We start from the raw sequence: 23,836 nt of genomic DNA on the forward strand, positions 1-23,836 counted from the left end.
GTAGAAACAGGAACATTCAGGTCTTTGGAGATTGCCCATGCTTCCTCACAATTTTGCTTCTCAAGTCCTCAGATCGTTCTTTGGTCTTTTTTTTTTCTCCATGCTCAATATAGTACACACAATGACACAGGACAGACGTTGAGTCAACTTTAATCCATTTTGACCGGCTGCAAGTGTGATTTAGTTATCGCGACCACCTGTTATGTGCCACAGGTAAGTAACAGGTGCTGTTAATTACACAAATTAGAGAAGCATCACATGATTTTTCTAAGGGTGCCAATACTTTTGTCCGGCCCATTTTTGGAGTTTTGTGTAAAATGATAATGACTTCATTTTTTTCCTCATTCTCTTTTGTGTTTTTTTCTTTGCAAGCAAAATGAATGAAGATATTACTACTAATGTAAATTTGTAATTGCAGTCATTTTCTGGGAGAAATTGAGCATTATCTGACAGAATTGCAGGGATGCCAATACTTTTGGCCAGCAGCGTACATCCCATTGGCCAATTGTGGCCAGCGGGACCTTTCTCGGGAATTAATAAAGGACATGTTAGACTTATCAGAACACGCTGACGCAGAAAATTTTGACCCTGAGCACATGGCTTACAAAATACAGCAGGTTATCGCGAGAGAGAGCTCATGCAGAACCTCAGCACTCGCTGCCACACTGCCATGTTGGGAAGAAAGGAGCACTAGCTTGACTCCAGAGCCATGTAGCTTGACTTGCTCAACTCAAACCCCGACTCGTTCACGCCCGAGTTTGATGAGCCAATGACGAATACAATTATTTCATTCGGTCCAAGGGAACACGAGTGCAAGAATGAAATAAATAAATAGTGAAATAAATACATTTTGAAATAAATAAAAGAAATAAATGAATAATGAAATAAATTTTAAAAAATGAAATAAACAAATATATAGGAATAAATAAATGTTGAAATAAATAATATAAATGGAAATAAATGTTGAAATAATTAAATATAAATTGCAATAAATAAATACATACTGAAATAAATAATGACACATATAATAATTTATTTGTGTATTTATTTATTTAATTTTGGCACTCCTGGTCCTCCATAGTCATGAGGCATGAAATTTAGAGGTTAACCTGCTAAACAGTGCCTCCTGCTGTTTACGTCACCGCGATCATTCAAGAGCTATTTTTTACCTGGTACAATTTCAAAGAGGTGTCTTCCTGGTTCATCAGGGTTGGCTGTTAACTCATTCACCTGACATCCTAGCAGAGGTATACAGCCCTGAAATACACACAAGAAAACAAAATTAACAATAAACGTTTGTCCTCAATTTTGCTTTGTTTGAGATTTCCTGAACAGGTTATTGTAAAGCTGTTCCTTTTAGGTTTATAAGGAAATTAGTAGGTTGAGTATTCATAGTTTTCATCTACCCCTCCAACTCCTCCTTTTGTTACATCCTGTGTAACTGTAAGAACCTTGTCCTTGTAATTAAGTGGAGACCCAGATTATCAGAATACATTTTCAAAATCAATACCCATTTAGCGCCGACAACTAAGAACAAGTCAGCTGTGAAGAGATGCCAGTGTCTTCTCGGTCGTCCCCGTTAATCTGCTGACTGGCATCCTTCATCAAACAGGCAGCCGAGTCTGCCAGATCGCAAGCCAACATTAGTAGCCATGGCAACAAATGGAAGAGGCGGAGGCTGTGGCTGGTTGAAGCAGGGGAAGCGTTGGAGCCAGGGGGATTGAAGGTTCGGAGGTTGGGGGTGATCCCTAGTGTGTTATGTGCTCAAAACAACACAGGCAGCAGGGGATGAATGATTTACAAAGGGCGTCACGTAACCTCAGATCACATATCATGCCGTTAGAAGAGTACAGACGGTATGAAGCTATCAAAAGTATCATATTTGTAGCTTGTAACAGAATGACACGATAGCATAACATCTAGTTAATGCTGAAAATGAAACCTAGTTATCTTCTTGATTTTCCCGAAATCTGCCTGAGAACATGTTTTAACATCACATAAGCTCTATCTTTTTAATAAAACCTTTACAGCGCTCAGTTACCATGACACTGGAGGCACAGCTCCAACTAGCTGATGTAGACACACCCATCCTAATCAGGTTTGCCTATAAATGCCTATCATCATTCTCTATAGGAAAATCAATTGGGCCCCCCGAAGATTAATTCCCACTTTCCTGTCAAAGGCATCTTTTTTACGCTGTGGCAAAGTAGACACATAGACACTGTTGCACACTGACGTTATGCACTGATAACATTGAACAGTTAATAAGGAGTGTTCACGCAGTCAGAAACTAAAATGCTAAGTGGCGAGACCTTCATTAAAATGCAAAAGTTGAAATTTATTCTAGTCCTATTTGTTGTGACTCGGGTTTGTCCTTTCAGGGGTCACCACAGCTTTTTGATAGTGAGCTGAAATCACATACTGTTTATGTTAGATTTTTTTTTTAGGATGGGTTGGATAGGGGGTTAGAGCAGTACTTCTTAAATAGTAGGACATGCCCTCCCCCAGAGGAGCACAGAGCGATGCCGGGGGTGGCAAATGTGACCTCAGGGAACATACTTTTTTTGCCGTTCTAGAATAAAGAATAAACTGAATTGCACATCCACTCAGCAGGTGGCAATGGTGCTCTCATTTTCAGAGTGTGTGCAGTATTTTTTTAACCAAACAGAAGCACACAGCAAAGAGCATTACTCTGTCCTAACAGTTATTAGTACAGTATCTTGTTATAAGAATAAAGTTATAGAATAAGAATAAGAGAATAAGTTCTAAAAACATATTTATATACACTTTATTTGCATCTACGTGTGTACACTTACACATATGTATCATATGAGATGAGTGAATGAATGTACAGTACATATTATTTATATTTATACATTATTTTATGTATATTATTTATGATAATATTTTATGTACATGTTTCAAACTTTTCTTGAATAATCTAATGATAACATATAACACCTGAATTTTATTTATTTAACATGTGACACAACATACTGTATAAGACATTTATAGAGTTTTATACACGATATTACAGTGATCCCTCATTTTTCGTCGTTAATGGGGACCACAACCTGCCGCGATAAGTGAAAAAAAAAATCAGATTTAGCATTGGAAAGACATACATATAAGACATGTTTTTCACTTTTTTCCCCTAAAATATAATTTAGGAAAAAAACAAAACAAAAAAACAAAAACAAAAACAAAAAAAAAAACAACAAAAGAATAACTGGCTAACTTACATAGTAAAAGTCCGCTAGCTTAAATGCTATAAAATGCTTTTTTTTGTTGTTTTTTTTTTTGTTTTGTTTTGGACAATGCTCTTAACAAATGGTTGAGACACATATTCCCACAAAAAATGGCTTAATATACCTATAAACTAAATTACCAATGCATTAAAAAACATTAGCTCAAACAAAAACTTAGCTTATGTTGGTCTTAACAGGGAGCAGCTGGATTCAGCCATGTGAAATGAGGCAGACTAGAGGGCAGTATATCCACCCAAATCAATAAAACTAAATGCGAACACTTTCAAAACAAACCATTACAACACCACTTTAATTAAACAAATACTCGAAGCATCAAATTTTGATTTGAATCTTTTTTTTTAATTGAATACTCGAGTTAATCGATTAATTGTTGCAGCACTAATGATAAGTTTTAAACATGTTATGTCCCACCGAATTATTTTTAAAAAAGAATAAAGTTGTAGGAAAATGCTTGGCCTTATTAAAGGCTTAATTGTGAGTCTACTCAAATCCTCTCAAGCTGCTCACTTACACACAATGAGTTGCCACAGCAACTGTCTAACGAGTTAAACGATGATTGACGCATGTGGCGCTTTTGAAGTCCGTGGCTCTGGCAAGATCAAACACAAACATCTGTCAACATCGTTGACTTTAATAAACAACTCCAGTGCAGTACCTGACGAACAAAGAGCAGGGAGAGGGTGGAAGGGAGCAAGAGTGAGACTACGCAATCGGCTCTGGATAGCTCATCTGTATTTTGTTGTTTTTGTTTTTTAAATTGAAAAAACAAAAAAAAAAATCCGCGATGGACTGTGGCCGTGAAGTCTGAAGCACAAAGTAGCAAGGGATCACTGTATATGTACACACAAAAAAAAACACTACAGTGGTATGAAAATGTCTGAACCTTTTGGAATTTCTCACATTTCTGCATAAAATCACCATCAAATGTGATCTGATCTTTGTCAAAATTGCACAGATGACAAAACAGTGTCTGCTTTAAAACCACCCAAACATTTATAGTTTTTCATCTTTTAACGAGGATAGCATGCAAACAATGACAAAATGGGGAAAAATAAGTAAGTGAACCCTCTGCCCAAAGAGACTTAAAGGGCAATTGAAACCAATTTTTACCAAATATTTTTTGGCCAGGTGTGTGCCCAATCACTGATGAGTGGTTTAAAGCTGCCCTGCCCACTATAAAACACACACCTGATAAGAATTGTCTTGATGAGAAGCATTGTCTGATATGCGTCATGTCTCGGTCAAAAGAGCTGTCTGAATACCTGCGATCAAGGATTGTTGATTTGTATAAAACTGGGAAAGGATACAAAACCATCTCTAAAGGTCTGGATGTTGAATTCAATTCAACATCAGTCGACAGTCAGAAAAGTTGTCTACGAATGGAGAGAGTTTGGCACTGTTACTTCTCTCCCAAGGAGTGGCCATTCACCATAAAATGACGCCAAGAGTTCAGAGGTAAAAAAGAACCCTAGAGTGTCTGGTAAAGAAAGAAATCACTGGCACAGTCCAATATCTCTGTGCAAGCATCAACTATATGTAAAACTATGGCCAAGAATGGTGGTCATGAGGATTTCACGGAGGAAGCCACTGGTGTCTAAAAAAAAAACTGTTGCTCATTTAATGTTCACAAAAAGGCACTTGGACACGCCACAGAAGTTTTGGAAAAATATTTTCTAGACTGATGAAACCAAAGTTGAATTGTTTGCGAGTGACACACAACGTCATGTGTGGAGGAAAAATGGAACAGCTCACCAACACCTCATCCCCACCATGAAGCACCTTGGAGGAAGCATCGTGATTCGGGGCTGTTTTGCTGCCTCAGGGCCTGGGCGACTTGCAATCATTTATGGAAGAATGAATTCAAAAGTTTATCAGAATATTTTGCTGGAAAACCTGTGGCCGTCGAGAGATGGGAATTGAGAACCGGTTCTTAAAGAGAACCGGATCCGTGTGTTTCAATTCCATGGAATCGTTTGGCAGTTTATCTAACAATTCTCTTATCAATTCCAACCAGCACGAATTACGTCACGTAACTTATCCATTGCTGGAGACACCATAAGTCCAGAAAGATCACGTATCCTTAAAAACAAATCCTGAAAAACAGACATGCTTATTTTTCTGCAAAAGAGTTGTTAAATTTGCACATTTGCACTATGTACTGTTCTGTTTATTTATCTATTTTTCTTTTTTTTATTAATATTTTTGAGTGCTATCAGCTTATATGTCCTTTTAAAAACGAGTATTTTTTATTTTTATTAGAAAAATAAATAAAATGTTACACAGTCTTGTGTATTTGCCACAGTTACATAATGCCAGAGTTAACATTGAGGCTTTGGGCCTCTTTTGACCTTGTCGTGAGTTTGTAAGGTTGTGACTTCTGATTAAACAAACTCGATGCCAATCCAAATGTTTGTTCTTCTTTTCCCCCAAATTATAATTGATAAGAGAATCAATAAAGAATCGAATCGTTCAGCAATATGGAAGCGAAATCGTAAAAATCATATCAATTCCCATCCCTATGGCCATCTGTCAGACAGTTGAAGCTAAAAAGAGGATGGATGCTGCAACAAGACAATGATCCAAAACAAAGAGGTAAATGAACTTCAGAATGTATTCAGAAGAACAAAATACACGTTCTGAAGTGGCCAAGTCAAAGTCCAGACTTGAACCCCATTGAGATGCTGTGGCATAACCTAAAGACGGTGATTCATGCCAGACATCCCAGGAATCTGACTGAACTACAGCAGTTTTGTAAAAAAGAATGGGCCAGGATTAGTCATGATCGATGTGCCAGACTGATCTGCAGCTAAAGGAAGTGTTTGGTTGAAGTTATTGCTGCCAAAGGGGGGGTCCACAAAATACTAACTGTTAAAGTTAAAGTTAAAGCAGACAGTTTTTTCATCTGTGTGATTTTGACCAAAATCACATCATATTTGATGGTGAGTTCATGCACAAATGTGAGAAATTCCAAAAGATTCAGATTCTATTTCATACCAATGTACTTTGTGGTTTTTCACTTGTTTACGCGGTTGGTTCTGGTCCCCATTAAGAGCGATAAGTGAGGGATCACAGTATTCTTATTGCCAGTATTGCCTTTTCTTTCATTACATCATCTTTGTAAGGGGTTATTGTCGCAATAAGCTTACTTGTCCCCCTCCTCCACAGAGCACCACTCCCAGTTTCAAATATCCAATCGATTGGAAGATGTGAGAGAGAATGAAGGCGGCATGACACGTTCTCACACATCCTGTCTTCAGAGGGGGAAGTTGTGTATATGTATGATTGTTCATTTCCCTAAGTACCTGTGAGCATATGCCTATTTAAGTCTTGTGTGCGAAAGGCCTGAACGCATCAGGATTTGCAAATCAATATAGCCGGGATGAGTATTGGCACGGCTTGATTAAAGGCAGTCTTTGGATGCTCTCGGTCATTTGTTCCCTAGCGAATTGGGATTGCAATGAGCTGAAGATGTCACCCAATTTGGTTGCTGTGTGTGTTTTGTGTACGTGTGTGAGCCGAAAGACAGTGACGGCAGATGGCAGCCATTAAATAAACAGCAGTCATCCAGAGTGAAGCCTTGAAAAAAAATCAATACAAGTGTCAAGGTTTCAGTCAGGAAGACTCAGTGATGATTATTGTGTTTCAAATGTGTGTGATGAAGATGGACCTGCTGCCTGTTTTGGTTTTTGGATTACATCACCTCTTCTTCAGCCTATTTAGCTAACCGACTACCAACCCCCTACATGAGGAAGTTCTAGCCCAGTGCCACACCCACTCCATTACTTGTAAGTGGTTAGTAAAGAGGGAAAGGATGAGTAAGCACACAGCCACAAAAGGTGTCTTAAATCGAGGAGGGAATTGAATCAATTAAGCATTTCCGTGCAAATATTTTTAGGTAGATGCACTAATGGAGGAAGAAGCCAAGTGCTGTGTTGTGCGTATACTACAGTATAAACAATTAGATTAAGTCTCTTGGTCATGGAGCCATTATCATAGTGTTAAATCTCATTCATAAGACACTTTATTTAGTGGTGATTGATAATTTTATCGTAGAATTTATTGCAAAAGTTTAACAAGATCATGCGTGTGGTCCATTGGGCTCTCGAAAGCACATTTTTACTTTTCGGTTGGCAGCCATGTTTGATCGTCTATTTTTTTAATTTATAACAAAAAAAAAAAAAGATTGCTCTAGCGTGTTATCTTATGACTAGCCTGCATTTCGTGGTTGTGTTCGTAAATTGATCTGGTTCAACACAGTTTGGATTACAAATAGAGATCGACCGATATGGGATTTTCAAATGCCGATACCAATATAAAAAAAAAAAAAAAAAAGTTTCTGCCGATTGCCGATATCCAAAGCCAATTTTATAAGCCGATATTTAAGGCCAGTATGCTTTTTTTCCCAGAGCACCTAGAGGATTATACACACTCAGCAAAAACAGTACAATATTTTCAAATACAGTATCTAAAACACCAGGACGTCATGACCAGTGTTGTTAATCTTACTTTAAAAAATAATTAATTACAGTTACAAATTACTTCTCCCAAAAAGTAATTCAGTTAGTAACTCAGTGACCTGCATATAAGAGTAATTGGTTACTTGGCAAAGTAACTGGTGTTACCTTTCATGTTTTTATTTTCCATTCCAAAAAAAACCATAGTAACCTTTGCCATGCTTGGAAGTCATTTAATGTTGTGAATCAACCGTTCAAGTTGTTAAAATTGTTCCCGTTATTGCATTACTTCCCTTCTGTCTACTTTAGACATGTGAAAGTTTTAAAACTGTTGCATCATTTAAAGATAGATTCAAGCCAAAATTTTGCCGATTTATGAGTAATTTAGATAAAAAGTTACTTAGGTTCGCTAGGAAGGTTCTCTACAACAGAGCCTTCCTGAGATGTCTACTGCTTTAAGATGGCGGCTGTTTACTAATGCCGGCGAGTCTATCATTTCGCTATACATGTGCAAACACCGCCGTGTCTGTCATTTCGCAGTCAGTTCTATATACATGTGATATCTACCGTAGTGTCATGTGGGCGTAGTTTGTAGGCTATCGGTTACAGTCAGATATTACTGGAGCCACCTAGCATTGCGTTTGTAATGACATCACAACTCCCTTCCCTACTCCCCACTCCCGCTCTGCTCTCTTGTCTCCGTGAGTTCGTGTCTTTGACTTATCTCGCTTCATTCAAACAACGTAATAATGCATAGTAACGCACGCCTTTACATCCTCAGTAACGGTAATGGCGCTGCCAAGATGAGAAAAGTAATTAATTAGATTACTCACTACTGAAAAAAATAACGCCGTTATACTCTAACGCTGTTATTAACAACACTGGTCACGACAAAATGTAAACAAGTAAGAGTGGATGTTGAAGAGGATGCTCATCATGCTAAAGGTAATGCTAACGCGAAGCTACGAGATACATTTAGAGTGTAAGGATCATTCAGTTAACACTTTAAAAGGCTAAAGCAACATTGCATATTCTCTCATGCGAGATTAAAAAAAAAAAAAAAAAAAACCTCTTACAATTTTTATAAAATTATTCAGCTGATGGCTGATGTCCATATAGACCCTACTCACCAACGTCACAGAATGAAGTGTCGCTGTATCCGGCCGCCATATTGTCCGTCATTATTTATCCGTATTCTTAATGGTTTCAATTTGTCGTGCAATTTATAGTGCAATTCATGGAAGCCCCGGTGCTTTCAGATGCTGTAAACTCATTGGATGCGTTTTATAAAAGGCGTTATGTGGAAAAGCTTCAGTCTATCCATTCGCCAGATCCATATCTGATGCCTAAATTGATATTTTTCGACCCGTGTCTTCGCCCTCTCTTCCTGACATCTGCTACCCTGATATCTACAACTATCTTGTCCACACAAAATCAGCCTTTTCTCACGAAAGTTAGAAAAACTTTAAGAGCAGCACTCTAAGCAACATTACCCAGTGTGACCCTTTACTTCCAATTTTCTAAAATGGCGACAATCAATAAAAAAAAAAAAAAGTTGACTGCGATGGCCGACGCGTCAAGGATAGGTGGATATTGGACTATTTCTTCAATAAAACACGCAACAACTGTGTCTGCCTCATTTGCAAAGAGACAGTCGCTGTTTTCAAAGAGTTCGATGTGACGCGATAATGATATTACTGAACAAGACACGCTGACATGTACGACAACATTACAGGGAAGATACGCAGCGAGAAATTACAGCAACTTGAAGCTAGTTTAATTTTACTGCAGCAGTATTTCGCAAGAGCCCGAGTGTCGAAAGAGAACGCCACAAAGACGAGACTGTTGAAATTATGAATTTAAAAAAATAATAAAGCAAATGTGACACACAGAAGGGCTTGCTAAAATTTGTTTAAATATGTTCTATGTAAATCAGCCAAGGTAGCCCCTGCATTTTTACCACACCAAATCTGGCCCCCTTTGGAAAAGGTTTGGACACACCTGTTTAACTGATGATCCCTAGATGAGGCCAGCTTCTTTCACTTGGTACCAGCTAAATATTATTCAAAATGTAATGATGGTGGAAGAAATAGGCATCTTGAATTTGAAACTGTATGTTGTCGGCGATTAGCCTCGCAATGATCTTAATTGTGGTTGTCAGCCCAAAACCCTCTAAATATATATTAAATGCATCTTACCAGATATAAAATGACTACTACATAATCTGTGGTAATTGTTTGGAGCCCAGTTTTCTCGTCGAATTGCCGAAGTTCATCTTGCTCTCCTCTCCGGGTCTATCGGAATACGGTAGAACTTCAAGTCTCTCCGTCTATCTTCTCTGTTATTGCAACCAACCGCCACACACGCCTTCACCATTTTGATTATTAATGTTAACGAGCAGAAAAACACGCCATAATAGGAGGAATTTACGTAGCGGTAATGCGTCAACACGACGAGTTGACGGACAATATGGCGCGGAGGCGTGGTTGTGACGTCATGTGAGTAGGGTCTATACATATAAAAATGTCCATATATCGGCCCGATATATTGGCTAGCCTATATATCGGTCAATCTCTAATTATAAGATTTTATCATTATATAATATGGATTTTATTCTTGTCAAAGTAAAACTAAGCAGAATGTTTTAGCTTGATCTCATTACATTATAAATGAATGAATGAATGAATGAATGAATGAATGAATGAATGAATGAATGAATGAATGAATGAATGAATGAATGAATGAATGAATCATTGTCGACAGAGGCTGTGGGCTTATGGGCCACTTTAAAGCGCCTCATTATTTTATTGTTGTAGGCAGGGAACAATGAATGTGGATAAAAAATAAAAATAATCTTGGATAAAAAATTATAGGATTATACGTTTTGAAAAAAAAAAAAAAAAATTTAAACCCACGTTTTGGTGCGAACGGTCTTTTTTTTTTGGGGGGGGGTCATTCGATTACGGTCATTTCGGTACTTAAATGGTGTCAACTGTCCAGACAGTTTGGGCTGTGTGGCGCGCTGAAGAAACGCCATTAATTAAAACAAAACAAAAAATGAATAACATAGATGTTTGCTTTTGCATTACATGCAAAGCTACTATGGCTGATCGAAATTGGAAAAACTGACACTGCGATTTTTTTTGGGGGGGGGGGGGGTGTTGCGATATATTGCGATGTACAGTATATTGCGATATTAAAACTAGAAGAATTTACACCAGACTTGAATTGCCCTGTTTTGGAAGACTTTGGTTGACTCGTGAGATATCCCATCTGATCACATGATTGGAAATCGGGCCAATCTCGCCATTTCTCAGGGGATTAGAATAATAAAAGGATTGGGATTTTAATTTAAAAAATATATTTAGGTTTTTTTGCTTCATACTCATACAGCCTCTTATGCTCGCTCCTGAAAAGCAGTGCGACTAAACTGTTTTTCTTGCTCACCAGTGCAGCTGGTGTTTGGTACTTAAATTTAACGATGATTGACAGGTTTTTAGCTTTGATCTGGCCAGAGACGCCCCGGTAGCTCTACGATCAAAGGTACAAATGTGTTAACCATCGTTAAGCTTGGTACACAGTCTGAAGTGTGCTGTGGCAACTCATTCATTTTGTAAGTGAGAGGTTGTTTATGGCAGCGTAAAGCCTGAGTTATACTCCTGCGTTGCCGTGACGGCGAAGTGATTACGGCGTCAATGAGCATTCGATAGTTCTGCAGTGAGGGAACGCGTTGCTCTGTAATTCACCGCTAACCCACTAGAGGGGTGTGGCGTTATGTTTGTACAGTTTTGGGGCATGCTTGTTGACTTCCGCTAGTCTAGTTTAACGGAGAAAAAATAAACAATGCCAAATGGAACGCTTGAATGTAAATCTTCTGCTCATCAACATTGAATAAATGTTGATCATATAAATGTTGATGGCAGGCGCCGCAGAAGACTGTTTCAAGGTGGTCTGGCCGACTTTTGATGCCGCACAGAGAGTTCTAGACTCGGGTTGAGACAGCTAGCTGTGGCGGCTAGCTTCAAACAGGCGTCGAGCACTGCTTCCTGCGTTCTGCAAAGCCCTCCAGCCCGATTTGTTTGCCGTGTCCTACAACTAGTGGGAAGCCATAGTAGATTTCTGGCGTCTATGGAACTTCCCAAACTGCGTTGGGAGCCTTGATTTTAACGTTATCATAAAAAGCACCGAGGCACTCTCAATCAGTGATGTTGTATCGTGTGTGAACTGTCTATTATTGAAAATTAAAGATCAAAACAACTCTTTTGACACCAAACCTGTGCTTTTTTCTTCATATACTTGAAGTGTGACACGTAAATAAGTCACAGACTCACAGCAAACATATGTACACAATAAATGATGAAGGGCACCAACCAAAAAATATGACATAAAGTGATAAAACGTTGGCAGTTTTTGACCGACTGGGTCACCGCTTCGTGTGGCCACTCGATTCCGAACACACACGTCTCGGTGGTTCTTCCATTTTTTTTTTTTTCGATCGCCGACCTTGCCATTTGGCAATCATAATAATGTCTTGACGAGACTTGCTCTTCGATGATAGCCCCGTCGACTTGGTGCAGTTTTGCGTGTAGAAAAATAATGTTCACAATGGCGGTGATTTCGCGCCGAACCGGAAACAACAGTCCGAGCGAACCAATCACAGTCCATTTCCCCCACGTCGTATACGTTGACGTGACACTAGGCTGATGCTAGGGTTTGAAAAATCAATAGACCCTACCCACCGACGTCACAAAATCACGTGATCGCTGTATTGTTCCGCCCCATTGTCCGTCATTTTGTGTCTGTATTATCAATGGTCTCAATTGATCGAGCAATTTATAATGCATTTCATGGAAGACCCGGTTCTTTCGGATGCCGTAAACTCACTGGATGCGTTGCATAAAAGGCGTTATGTGGAAAAGCTTCAGTTTATCCATTCGCCAGATCCATATTTCATGCCTAAATCGATGTTTTTCGACCCGCTGTCTTCGCCGTCTTTGCCTGACCCTGATATTTACAACTATCTTGTCCACACAAAATCAGCCTATTCTCACGAAAGTTTGAAAAACTTTAAGAGCTTGGAGGCTTATAAATGCTACGTTGCTGGTTGGGTGAAACAGGTCCTCGTACACGAAAATTCGGCAGGAATCTTGTGCTCGGGAAGGTGAGTTACGAAATTTTCAATTCAAAATCTTTTGTTCTTGCTAACATCCACTGTCAAGTCTAATGTATTTCATGTCATTTGTCAATGGAGCTAGGGCTTTTAATGTTTATATGGTTTAGCGATAGCACTCTCACTACATACATACGTGTATGTTGTCGGCGATTAGCCTAGCAATGATCTTAATTGTGGTTGTCAGCCCAAAACCCTCTAAATATATATTAAATGCATCTTACCAGATATAAAATGACTACTACATAATCTCTGGTAATCGTTTGGAGCCCAGTTTTCTCGTCGAATTGCAGCAGCCAATCTCGCTCTCCTCTCCGGGTCTCTCGGAATCCGGTAGAACTTCAAGTCTCTCCGTCTATCTTCTCTGTTATTGCAACCGACCGCCACACACGCCTTCACCATTTTGATTATTAATGTTAACGAGCAGAAAAACACGCCGTAAATAGGAGGAATGTACGTAGCCGTAACAGGTAAACACGATGTGTTGACGGACAATTGGGCGGCACCAGTCAGGAGGGCGGAGTTGTGACGTCACATGGGTAGGGTCTACAGGAGCGCGTCAGGCTACGGCACAGGGTTGTAAATCGGGTCTTCCTTGACGGCACAGGTCTGACGCGGAAGTATAACTCGGCCTTAAGTGTCAAACCCCCCCCTCCAAAAAAACCAAAAAACTTTTTTCAGTATCTGATCGGGACTCGGTATCGGTAGATTCTCAAAATTAATGTACTTGGGTGCAAAAATATGTGACTGGGACATCCCTTGTATCCATAAAATATCAATAAATCCAGGCTGAAGGGGTTTGATTTATCTGTGAATGATGAAGATTGGTGAGTATAAAAGGCACAATTTGCACTGTTGCTGCTTTTATGGAGAAAAACTAAATGAAGAAAAATCAAAGTTTAAAAAAAAAAAAAAAATTGCACGTCCTGCGATGGGACTATTGCGCATGTGGATATTGTGATGGTGATATTCAAACGACATATTGTGTAGGCCTAAAAGCTACCTTTAATTACCTGTGGTTTGGTTTCCTCCTCGTCCTTGTAGAAGTCGAGCTGCTCTGACCGTAGCACAAACCATCTTAGTTGCCAGTTCTTCATGATGCTGCGCTGCTTCTTCAGCCAGCCGGCCTTCAGTGCCCCCTCCTGGAGACTCGGTGAAGCCGGCTGGCACGAGCCCCGAGTCATTTCGCCCATCACCATGCTCTTTGACCTGGCTGCACACACGCACACACATAAGATGCATTATTTTTTTTCCATATTGATCACGTAGCAAAATACATCATCCACAGCACAGATATGGTAAAAGTCACACCTTAAAAAAACACCATTAGAAGTTGTACAACGTTACATCCAGCAACTGGCGCCTCCTGAATACAGACTAGTCAATAATTGAGTTGACAAAGGCTGGACTACTCCATTATCCCTTTTGGCCTCGTGCCATGTTTTTTTTTTCTTTTTCATCCTATAGCTTTCATTTTGTATGCTGTTCATCACTCTGGAACACACACACGCCAGCCCCGGGCTAAAACACCTCAAGATGAGATACAGCGGGGCAGCAGGCTCAAATAAGAAAATAACACAGATAATGTCAAGACAGTAATAGGGTCCACACAACACACACACACTCCTATAGCCTGGGGTGACAAGGATTGTACGCCCCTCATCTCGTCACCTACCTCGCATTTGGAAGGTCTTTGGGAGAGACTTATTGTCTCGCCACAAGCCAAAAGAAAGGCAAACAGCTTTAGCTTGCGATAATAGGACCACATGGGACTGACTGAATCATTCTCAACAAATGTGTGAAACCTGAGCTCAGTCAAGGGCCATTTCAAACCAAAGGCACTGGCAGAACATCTATGACTTACTGCTGGGTGAGAGTGGGACTCATTTTCAGCCCTGGAGTTTTGTGCCACAGAACAGCCCACTTTATATCATGACCTACCGTATTAAAATAATGAAAGTATAATCGTGCTGTTTAAGCGATTAAGATTTTTAAACACGATTAATCGCATGTTGTCAAGAGTTAACCCGCAATTAATCGCATGCTGTCCATGGTTAACTTGGCTAACTTAATGGCATTTTGTTTTAATGCAAAACATAGACTTCATATTGATATCGATGGGACACAGGGTGCGGGGCCGATTAATAGTGGGCCGGCATTGTTGGCGTGGCCGTCAAAGCTGAACGAGTGGAATCACAGACAAAGAGCTTTTTTCGTTGAAAATTCTTGTGAATAAATGCTTAAATCCCTGAATTCTTTATAGATATGGACGCAAAACAGTCTCGATTCTTGGTTAAAAGCAAAAAAAAAAAAAAAACATGCAGTTAGCATTTTATTTTACGTAAATATGTCGAAGTATGATGCTAGTCTGTTAGTCAATGTGGCGGCTGCCATCTGTAAAACAGAGCTTTTCCGGTGAAGTTTCTTGTGAATAAATGCTTAAATCCTGGAATTCTTTATAGATATGGACGCAAAACTGTCTCAATTCCTGGTTAAAAGCAAAAAAAAAGTGCTGTTAGCTTTCATTTTACGAAAATATGTCGAAGAATGATGCTAGTCTGTTAGCCATTGTGGCAGCCCCTTTATCACAACAAAGAGCTTTTCCGGTGAAAATTCTTGTGAATAAATGCTTAAATCCCCGAATTCTTTATAGATATGAACGTAAAACAGTCTCGATTCTTTTTTAAAAGAGCAAAAAACCTGGCAGTTAGCATTTATTTTACAAAAATATGTCGAAGAATGATGCTAGTCCGTAGCGGTTAATTTTTCCCATTGATTTTTTTCACTTTTCAAAATGCATGCATGGTACGAACAATAGAATCCTCGAACAAATCACTCCTGAGACAATCCTTCCTGTTTTTATGCAGTACCGCTTTTGTACTTTTTCAACCTAAATCCGGCACCCAACATGAATGCGTTGAGCAGTGGCTGACGGATGTGACCTGTCAATACAATTACGAAGTCTATGTGCATAAAAATATTATATACAGTGAAAAATATGATTTTTAAAAACAATTTATTCGTATTATACTGCTGCAAATAAGCGTTTGAACACCTGTCTATTAGCTAAAATTGTGAGCCAGAAATATCCATTAGTCGCCTTTAAAAAGTCCAACGAATAAGTATAGCAGGGCTAGACTTTTTGAGTCTGACTTTTTGACCTGTTTGAGGCGGTTAGCTGCATAAAAACATCTGTCCACCCCATACAATCAGGAAAACTCCAATAACTAACATGGGCAAGACCAAAGAGCTGTTCAAAGACACCAGAGACAGAATTGTAGACCTCTACAAGGCTGGAAAGGGTTACGGGGAAATTGCCAAGCAGCTTGGAGATATAAGATCCACTGTCGGAGCAATTATTAGAAAATAGAAGAAGCCAAACATGACGGTTAAACTCCCTCAGACTGGGGCTCCATGCTAGATCTACCTCTTAGGGCAGGGGTGGGCAAACTATTCCACAAAGGGCCGCAGTGGGTGCGGGTTTTTGTTGCAACCGATTAAGAGGACACCTTTTCACCAATCTGCTGTTTTACAAGTGCAATCAGTCAAGTGCAGTCAGGTCAGGTGCTTCTCATTTCTGCTGAAATCTCATTGGTTCAACTATCTGTGCTTGGTCAGTTGGAACAAAGACCAGGACCCACTGCGGCCCTCGAGGACCGGTTTGCCCACCCCTGTCTTAGGGTCTCAGTGATCTAAGAATGGTGAGGAATCAGCCTAGAACTACACAGTAGGAGCTGCTCAATGACCTGAAAGGAGCTGGGACCACCATTTCCAAGGTTATTGTTGATCATACACTAAGACGTCAGGTTTAAAACATGCATGGAACGGAAAATTCCCCTGCTTAAACCAGCACATGTCCTGACCCATTTTAGGTTTGCCATTGATCATTTGGATGATCCAGAGGAGTCATGAGGGAAATTCATGTGGTCATATGAGATTAAAATAAAAATTTTTTGGTCTTAATTTCACTCATAGTGTTTGGAGGAAGAAGAATTATGAGTACCATCCCAGGAACACCATCCCTACTGTGAAGCATGGGGCTGGTAGCATCATACTTTGGGGGTGTTCTTCTGCACATGGGACTGGACAACTGCACTGTATTAAGGAGAGGATAACCAGGCCCATGTATTGTGAGATTTTGGGCAATAACCTCCTTCCCTCAGTTAAAGCATTGAAAATGGGCCTTGAGTGGGTCTTCCAACATGTCAATGGCCTGCAGCAGACAGCCAGTATTACCAAGAAGTGGCTTCGTAAAAAGCATATCAAGCTTCTGGAGGGGCCAAGCCAGTCTCCAGATCTAAACCAAATAGAAAATCTTGTTGTTTGTTTTATTGCTTTACAACTTTTAGAGACAGCATTTTAACGGCTAAGTCTTTATTTCAAAGGGGAAGTTCAGAATTTTTTACATTAGGCTTTATATTGGAGTCAGCGGGGGTTTAATTAGTCGTTGGAGTTGATTTAAACAAATTTTGTGCAGTTTGTCAGGTATTTGTTAGTTTTAGGGCTCCGGAATGGCTAAGCTAGGGCGAGTCAATGGTGGTCGACTTATTAAACCCCTGCTAACTCAAAGATTAAGCCTTATGTGAAAAGCTCAATTACACGCGATGACACTTTTCTGTTATTTTTATGTTGAGGCAGCAAAAGGAAAAAAATTGGTATAAAGTAACTGATAAGTTACTTTTAAAGTAACTTAGTTACTTTGATAATAAAGTAATCAGTAAAGTAAGTAGATTACTTTTTTGAGGTATAATCAGTAATTAAATTATTTTTTTAAGTAATCCGTGACAACACTGCAAAGCGCTTATACAATTCATCAGTGCATTTCAGGGGCGACCACAACTGTCAATCCACCTTAGAGTGCTATATTTTGGGTTAAAATGCCAAAGTAATTTATCCCAATGAACGTGGATTTCCCCCTAATCCTCCGTGTCTTTGTGCCCAAAAATAGTGAGCATCAGGCAGCCGCGACAAAAGCGTGAAGTGCCTGGAGCCTCCAAGCTGGAGGTTCTCGTGGTGCTCAAAAATGTTTACATTATTTCATTCATTCACAGTGTACCTGTGCACTGCAGCTCAATAAATGACAATAAATGCCACAAACTGCCTATTGCCACCTTTTGGTCCGCGCCGTTTTGAATTCCAAACTACGGGCTGCGGGAACGGCCATAGTTTATCACGTGTTAAAAAAATTAACAATGATAAAGGGGGTTGAGTTAATGCTGTTACTAGTGCGTTTAACTGACAGCTTGTATATTAAAATGTAACGGGATTTGTCCCGGTCCTTCCGATTAGCCATGGACCGAGCTCAGTGTCACATCAGGCTTTTTCCAACCGAGATAACGCACGTCTTCCTTATCTGGAAACAAGTTCACTATAGCCTGTTAAAGGCCACTTTATACGAGGGAAGCAGGGGTTAAACCAGTAAAGTTTCATCCGTAGTGTGCTCAAATCACAAAAAGCATCCAAGCACCTCACCCAGTCACAATAATATTTTGCTGCCAATTCATATTGATTTATTGTACGCAGGTATGAACTCATGGCCCGTATGCTAACAAGGCTATGCAATTTAATGATCATGAATTATTTATCAAATTCAACTGCGCAGACATCCTCCCTGCTTGTGTGCACATGCAAAGATATGATCAACGTTGCATGAAGAGTATGGGCATGGGGAAATGAGCAAAGAAAATCAATTATTTTTCATTGTCTCATTTCCTTTTTATTTATTTATATATTTATTTATTGTACAGCCCGCATGTATAGCTAGGAGGTTTATGTTTTATTCATGCTAACTACTGATAAAAAAAATAAAATAAAAATAAGTGTTGATCCTCAGAGCGGGATGATGAATGTGAAATCCGTTAGTATCTCTTTGACCTTGTCTCCATGGTGGGAAGTATTTGATGTATTCTGTCACTGTCCAATGGCCACCCAGTTGAAATACGCATGATTGAATACAACAACTGCTTTTACAAATGAAAAATACTCACAGCAGAACGGTGTTAAATCAATTCTATGAATTTTTTTTTTTTTTAGTTTGTAGCCGTATATCTGCGCTGCATCACAAAGGTGTTTTAAACAGTTTGCGGTTTGGTAAAATCAGACCACTGATGTCCAATGTACACGTGTCGCAATGAAGAATGCATTAAGAATGCTTGGCATGAATCTTTAAAGAGCAGGCTCACTTGTTGGGAGGTTAAAAGGGTGGGGATGAGAGAGGGGAACTCAACGGGAGCATTTGATCACCTGATTATTTGCTCAGTGGACATTTCAGGCCCTTAGGTATTTAGCTTGAGAGTAACACTGGAATTACTTGGGTGGTATTTTTGGTCAAGTGAGACAGACATTATACTTTCTGCTTTGGTCTTCATAGCAATTGTCAGAGTTACGCTGTCTAACTTTGTCTACTTTAGCCACTAACCTGACCTCCTGCAGGCCAGGCAGCTGATACTGTATATGCTGGTTTGAGATTTCGTGAGCTGTTTCCATAGACTTCATAATATATTGAAGGGACATAGGGTGCAGGGCCGATTAATAGGGGGTCAAAGCTGACTGAGCGGAAATACAGACAATGAGCTTTTTACGTTGAAAATTCTTGTGAATAAATGCTTAAATCCCTGAATTCTTATTAAGAACGATATGATATGGACGCAAAACAGTCTCGATTCTTGGTTAAAAGCAACAACAACAACAACAAAAAAACAGGCAGTTAGCATTGATTTTACGTAAACATGTCGAATGTGCTGCTAGTCTTGAAGCCACTGTGGCGGCGCCGTATCACCACAAAGAGTTTTTTATGTTGAAAATTCTTGTGAATAAATGCTTAAATCCCTGAATTCTTATTAAGGACGATATGATATGGACGTAAAACAGTCTCCATTCTTGGTTGAAAGCAAAAGAAATGGGCAGTTAGTATTTATTTTATGTAAATATGTCAAATGTGCTGCTAGTCTTGAAGCCACTGTGCCGCCGCCTTATCACCACAAATAGCTTTTTACAGGTGGGCAAATAAGTATTTAGTCAACCACTAATTGTGAAAGTTCTCTCAGTTGAAAATATTAGAGAGGCCTGTAATTATCAACATGGGTAAACCTCAACCATGAGAGACAGAATGTGGAAAAAAAAACAGAAAATCACATTGTTTGATTTTTTTAAAAGAATTTATTTGCAAATCATGGTGTAAATAAGTATTTGGTCATTACCAAAAGTTCATTTCAAAACTTTGTTATGTACCCTTTGTTTGGCAATAACGGAGGCCAAATGTTTTCTGTAACTCTTCACAAGCTTTTCACACATTGTTGCTGGTATTATGGCCCATTCCTCCATGCATCTTGCCATTCCAACAACAATTTACAGAAAAATATGGCATATTTTAGAAACGGTTTGTCATTAATTAATTTTCAAACTGCGATTAACTCGATTAAAAATTTTAATCGTTTGACAGCCCTAGTTTTGTAGTGGACTTTTCTGACTACTCACACACACAAAACTATGCAGTTTTACTGTACCAATATTTAGAAAATTTAATTAAAAGTCCTACATGTGTACTTTGATCAGGTTACAGTTCCCTAATTAATGGTTTACTTATATTAGTTTACTGTATCAATGACCTGTTTGCATTAAAATCACTACACAATTTTTAATTGTTTTACTGTAGGCTAATTAAGGGCTCAGGTTATTGTCTGCTATATGATTATTGTCCAAAACAAATGCTGTTTTTTTTTTCTTCTTATAAAGATACGGGTACATGTACTTGTGTTTCCGGTTGGATGGTTTCCAAGACCGTCCATGAAGTGAGCCAGTCTTTCAATGACTATTGGACTACACCCCACACAGTCCACCCCTGATAGCTGGCAGCAATCTTGGGTTGGGTGATCGTGGGTTGGAAACTAGATCTCGAAGAGTACAATTCTTGCATTATCGACACGTTATTTCTTCGCACTCCCCGATACACGGATACTCTCATTGCAGTACAGCGATCCCTCACTACTTCATGCTTCAAACTTCGTGCCCTCAGTCCATCGCGGATATTTTGTCAATAAAAAAAAAAAAAAAAAATACAGATGAGCTGTCCCAAGCCGATCGCATAGTCTCACTCTCGGTCCCTCCATCCCTCTCCCTGCTCTTTGTTCATCAGCCCCTTTACTGGAGTTGCTTATTAAAGTTAACAACGTTGACAAATGTTTGTGTTTGATCTTGCCAGAGCCTTGGGCTTCAAAAGCACCGCATGTGTCAATCATCAAATAACTTGTTAAACAGTTGCTGTGGCAACTCATTTTGTGCAAGGGAGCAGTTTGGGTGGACTCTCTCAATGAAGCATTAAATAAAGCCAAGCATTTTTCTACTACAGTTCAGTACTTTATTCTTGTTTAAAAAATAATTCGGTGGGACAGTAACATGTTTAAAATTTATCATAATTATTACATTTGAAGTGTTTAAAAACCATTTATTAAAATTTTAAATTCTTCTTTGGGTGGGGTGACAAAACATGTCTTATGTGTATCTCTTTCCGATGCTAAATCTGAATAAATACTTTGAACACACAAGTAGCGCTACTTCGCAGTTGTTCAATTATCGCGGCGGGTTCTGATCCCCATTAACCGTGGAAAACCAGGGATCACTGTACTGTATCTGTAACAATAAGTTATCATTTTAGTGCCGTTTCGGTACCGGTTTTGATATTGATCCAACGCTACTTATAAGGCACAACATAGCAATGATGATGATTCACGTCATTGTAAATTAAGTGTACTGTGTGTACCTTGAAAATGTGTATTTTCCAATATTTTTATGTTACTGTATTCAGTTTTTGATGTTTGTCTGGGAAACCAATCTTCACTAAAGGACATTGCTCAAGTCTACATCAAGAACTGAGTTGTAATCAATTCACTCTGGCGGAATGTCAGCTGGTGTCGTATTATATGAACATCAATTCTGTCTGTCATGATATATGTAAATGATTATTTAGGCAGATGTCAGCACCTCATTAAAACACATTGCTTATTTGACTGGCTGCATAATACATAGCTTCAAGGAAGGCATGCAGGCATTGAAACTGTGAATGAAAGCTCTGTAGTGTTGTGACAGATAAATTGACACCATTATTGCTTAGTTGTGAATTGAAAAATAACCTTCAGGCTAGTGTGTTTCCCATGCATTTTGACCAGGGGTGAAAATGGTTGGAATTTCTTGCCGGAACTCCCCGACGTGAAGGTCGTCACAGAGCAAGAAATTGCATTTATTTATTTATATTTTTGGGGGGTTGGGGGGGTGAAAACTACTAAAATGCTAAGGAAACTGTTTTGATCAGTTATTTCTATAACTGATTTCCATTCAAAATTACATTTTTTCAATGATTTGCAAAATAAAAGTTAACAAAAACAGCTATAACTACAACCTCTATCTCCTAATTTTTATTTTCCCTCATTTCCTCACAAACTAAATGCCAAATCTCAATTTTAACTACTTAAGAACATGGGATGTATATTAAAATTGAAGATAATGTAAACATTTACTTATAGTATTTTTTAATAATAAAGATATAAGTAACATACTTAACATACAAATACTTATATTATGCAGAGTGAAATGGAATATATTTTGAAGATCACGCAAACATTGACTTTTTTAAATCAAAAGGAAATGAATTAGAAGCCTAACATAAATGAACAAATATAAGTCCAAAGTGCACATTGACAGCTAAGATGTTCTGAACCTACCCATCAGAGCAAATAAAACTAAATATGATAAATAAGCCTCCCTAACTCTTTGCTTGCGCTGAAAGATTTGATCCATTTTCTGTTGCATTGCCCCCCCCACCCCTTTAAAAATTTTTTTTTTTATTGCTGTTTCAGAAAACATGCACATTTGAACCAATCAGAGCTAACTATCTCTGGTGATCACATGTCAGTATGTCAGCCAATTGAACGGATAAATTAGTCCAGGCGTTTTGCTTTGCTGCGTGCATTCGCATATTGATGTGAGTCGTCATCATCAGACTCGGACACCTGCAGCAGCTGGGTAAACCTCCATGCCATCCGTGGAATAAAATAAATAATATATATTAGTGGAAACGGATTACGCTACATAAGCACTTTGTTACGCTTGTTGTTAACACTTGTGTATGTACAATCTGATGTTGGTAGATTGTTTCCCTCTTGGAGATGAAATGCATACGTGGCAGCATTGTATTTTTTTTACATGGCGTTTTGACAGTTACCGTCATATTTTCGGAATCAAAGCACCGTATACAGGAACAGCGTTCCGGCCCTGAATCTTAAACCGGAACTGCTTTCCTGACCGTTCTGGCCCTGATTTTGACTCAGTCAAATGATCAGATTAAGAACAGACCTCTAAATACAAATTTGTCTCAATCGTCCAAAAGTTTCCTTTTAACGTTGTTAAAATATCCTGTTTCAAACTCTTTAGTTTTCAAACATAAAGGATTCATCAATGAATATTCCAAACCAGTGTTGTTTTTGGCAGCCCTTTTAATTTTTGTTTTAGTCTTAGTCTTTTGGATAAAAAATACTTTTAGTCTTATGCCCCTTTCCCACTGAAACTACCCCCCACCCCTCCTCAGCGGTGCGTAAGATTACGTGACGTCACCAAGGTAAGATGCGCTTCGAAAAGTGCAACCAAATTCATTCAGTTCAAGGAAGTAAACAATGCAGAGCAACATGGAAGCCTCCTTTCCGCTTGTGTTCTCTGTTTTCAAGCTTTTTATTGCCCTCAAAATGGTCGAAATGTAGCAAAGGATCAACACTCTGCTTGTGCTGAGGTAACGTAGGCGACGTAAATTCTTCTTCTACTAGCTTTGTTATGAGCATCGACGTAACTACGGTTGTGCGTGTTAAATGGGAGGCGACTGGCATGCTGTTATGATGCATCACGTAAGAGCCTACGTCACCACGTAGATTAGGGTGTTGACTGTTGACCCGGGGTTT

The 23,836-nt window shown here is 39.1% G+C and overlaps 1 protein-coding gene across 1 annotated transcript in view; it reads right to left on the reverse strand.

Annotated features, from left to right (window-relative positions):
* Positions 1–23,836, reverse strand: part of si:dkey-191m6.4 (rho GTPase-activating protein 22) — a 93,363-nt gene that overhangs the window by 44,797 nt on the left and 24,730 nt on the right. Inside the window, exons 2-3 of the mRNA XM_057826270.1 lie at positions 13,907–14,106; positions 1,170–1,257 (exon numbers count right to left, since the gene is read on the reverse strand). Of these exons, the coding sequence (XP_057682253.1) occupies positions 1,170–1,257; positions 13,907–14,106 (288 nt within the window). The remainder of the gene's footprint in view (positions 1–1,169; positions 1,258–13,906; positions 14,107–23,836) is intronic.

Source organism: Corythoichthys intestinalis, chromosome 21 (assembly GCF_030265065.1).
Source record: "Corythoichthys intestinalis isolate RoL2023-P3 chromosome 21, ASM3026506v1, whole genome shotgun sequence".
Taxonomy (NCBI): domain Eukaryota; kingdom Metazoa; phylum Chordata; class Actinopteri; order Syngnathiformes; family Syngnathidae; genus Corythoichthys; species Corythoichthys intestinalis.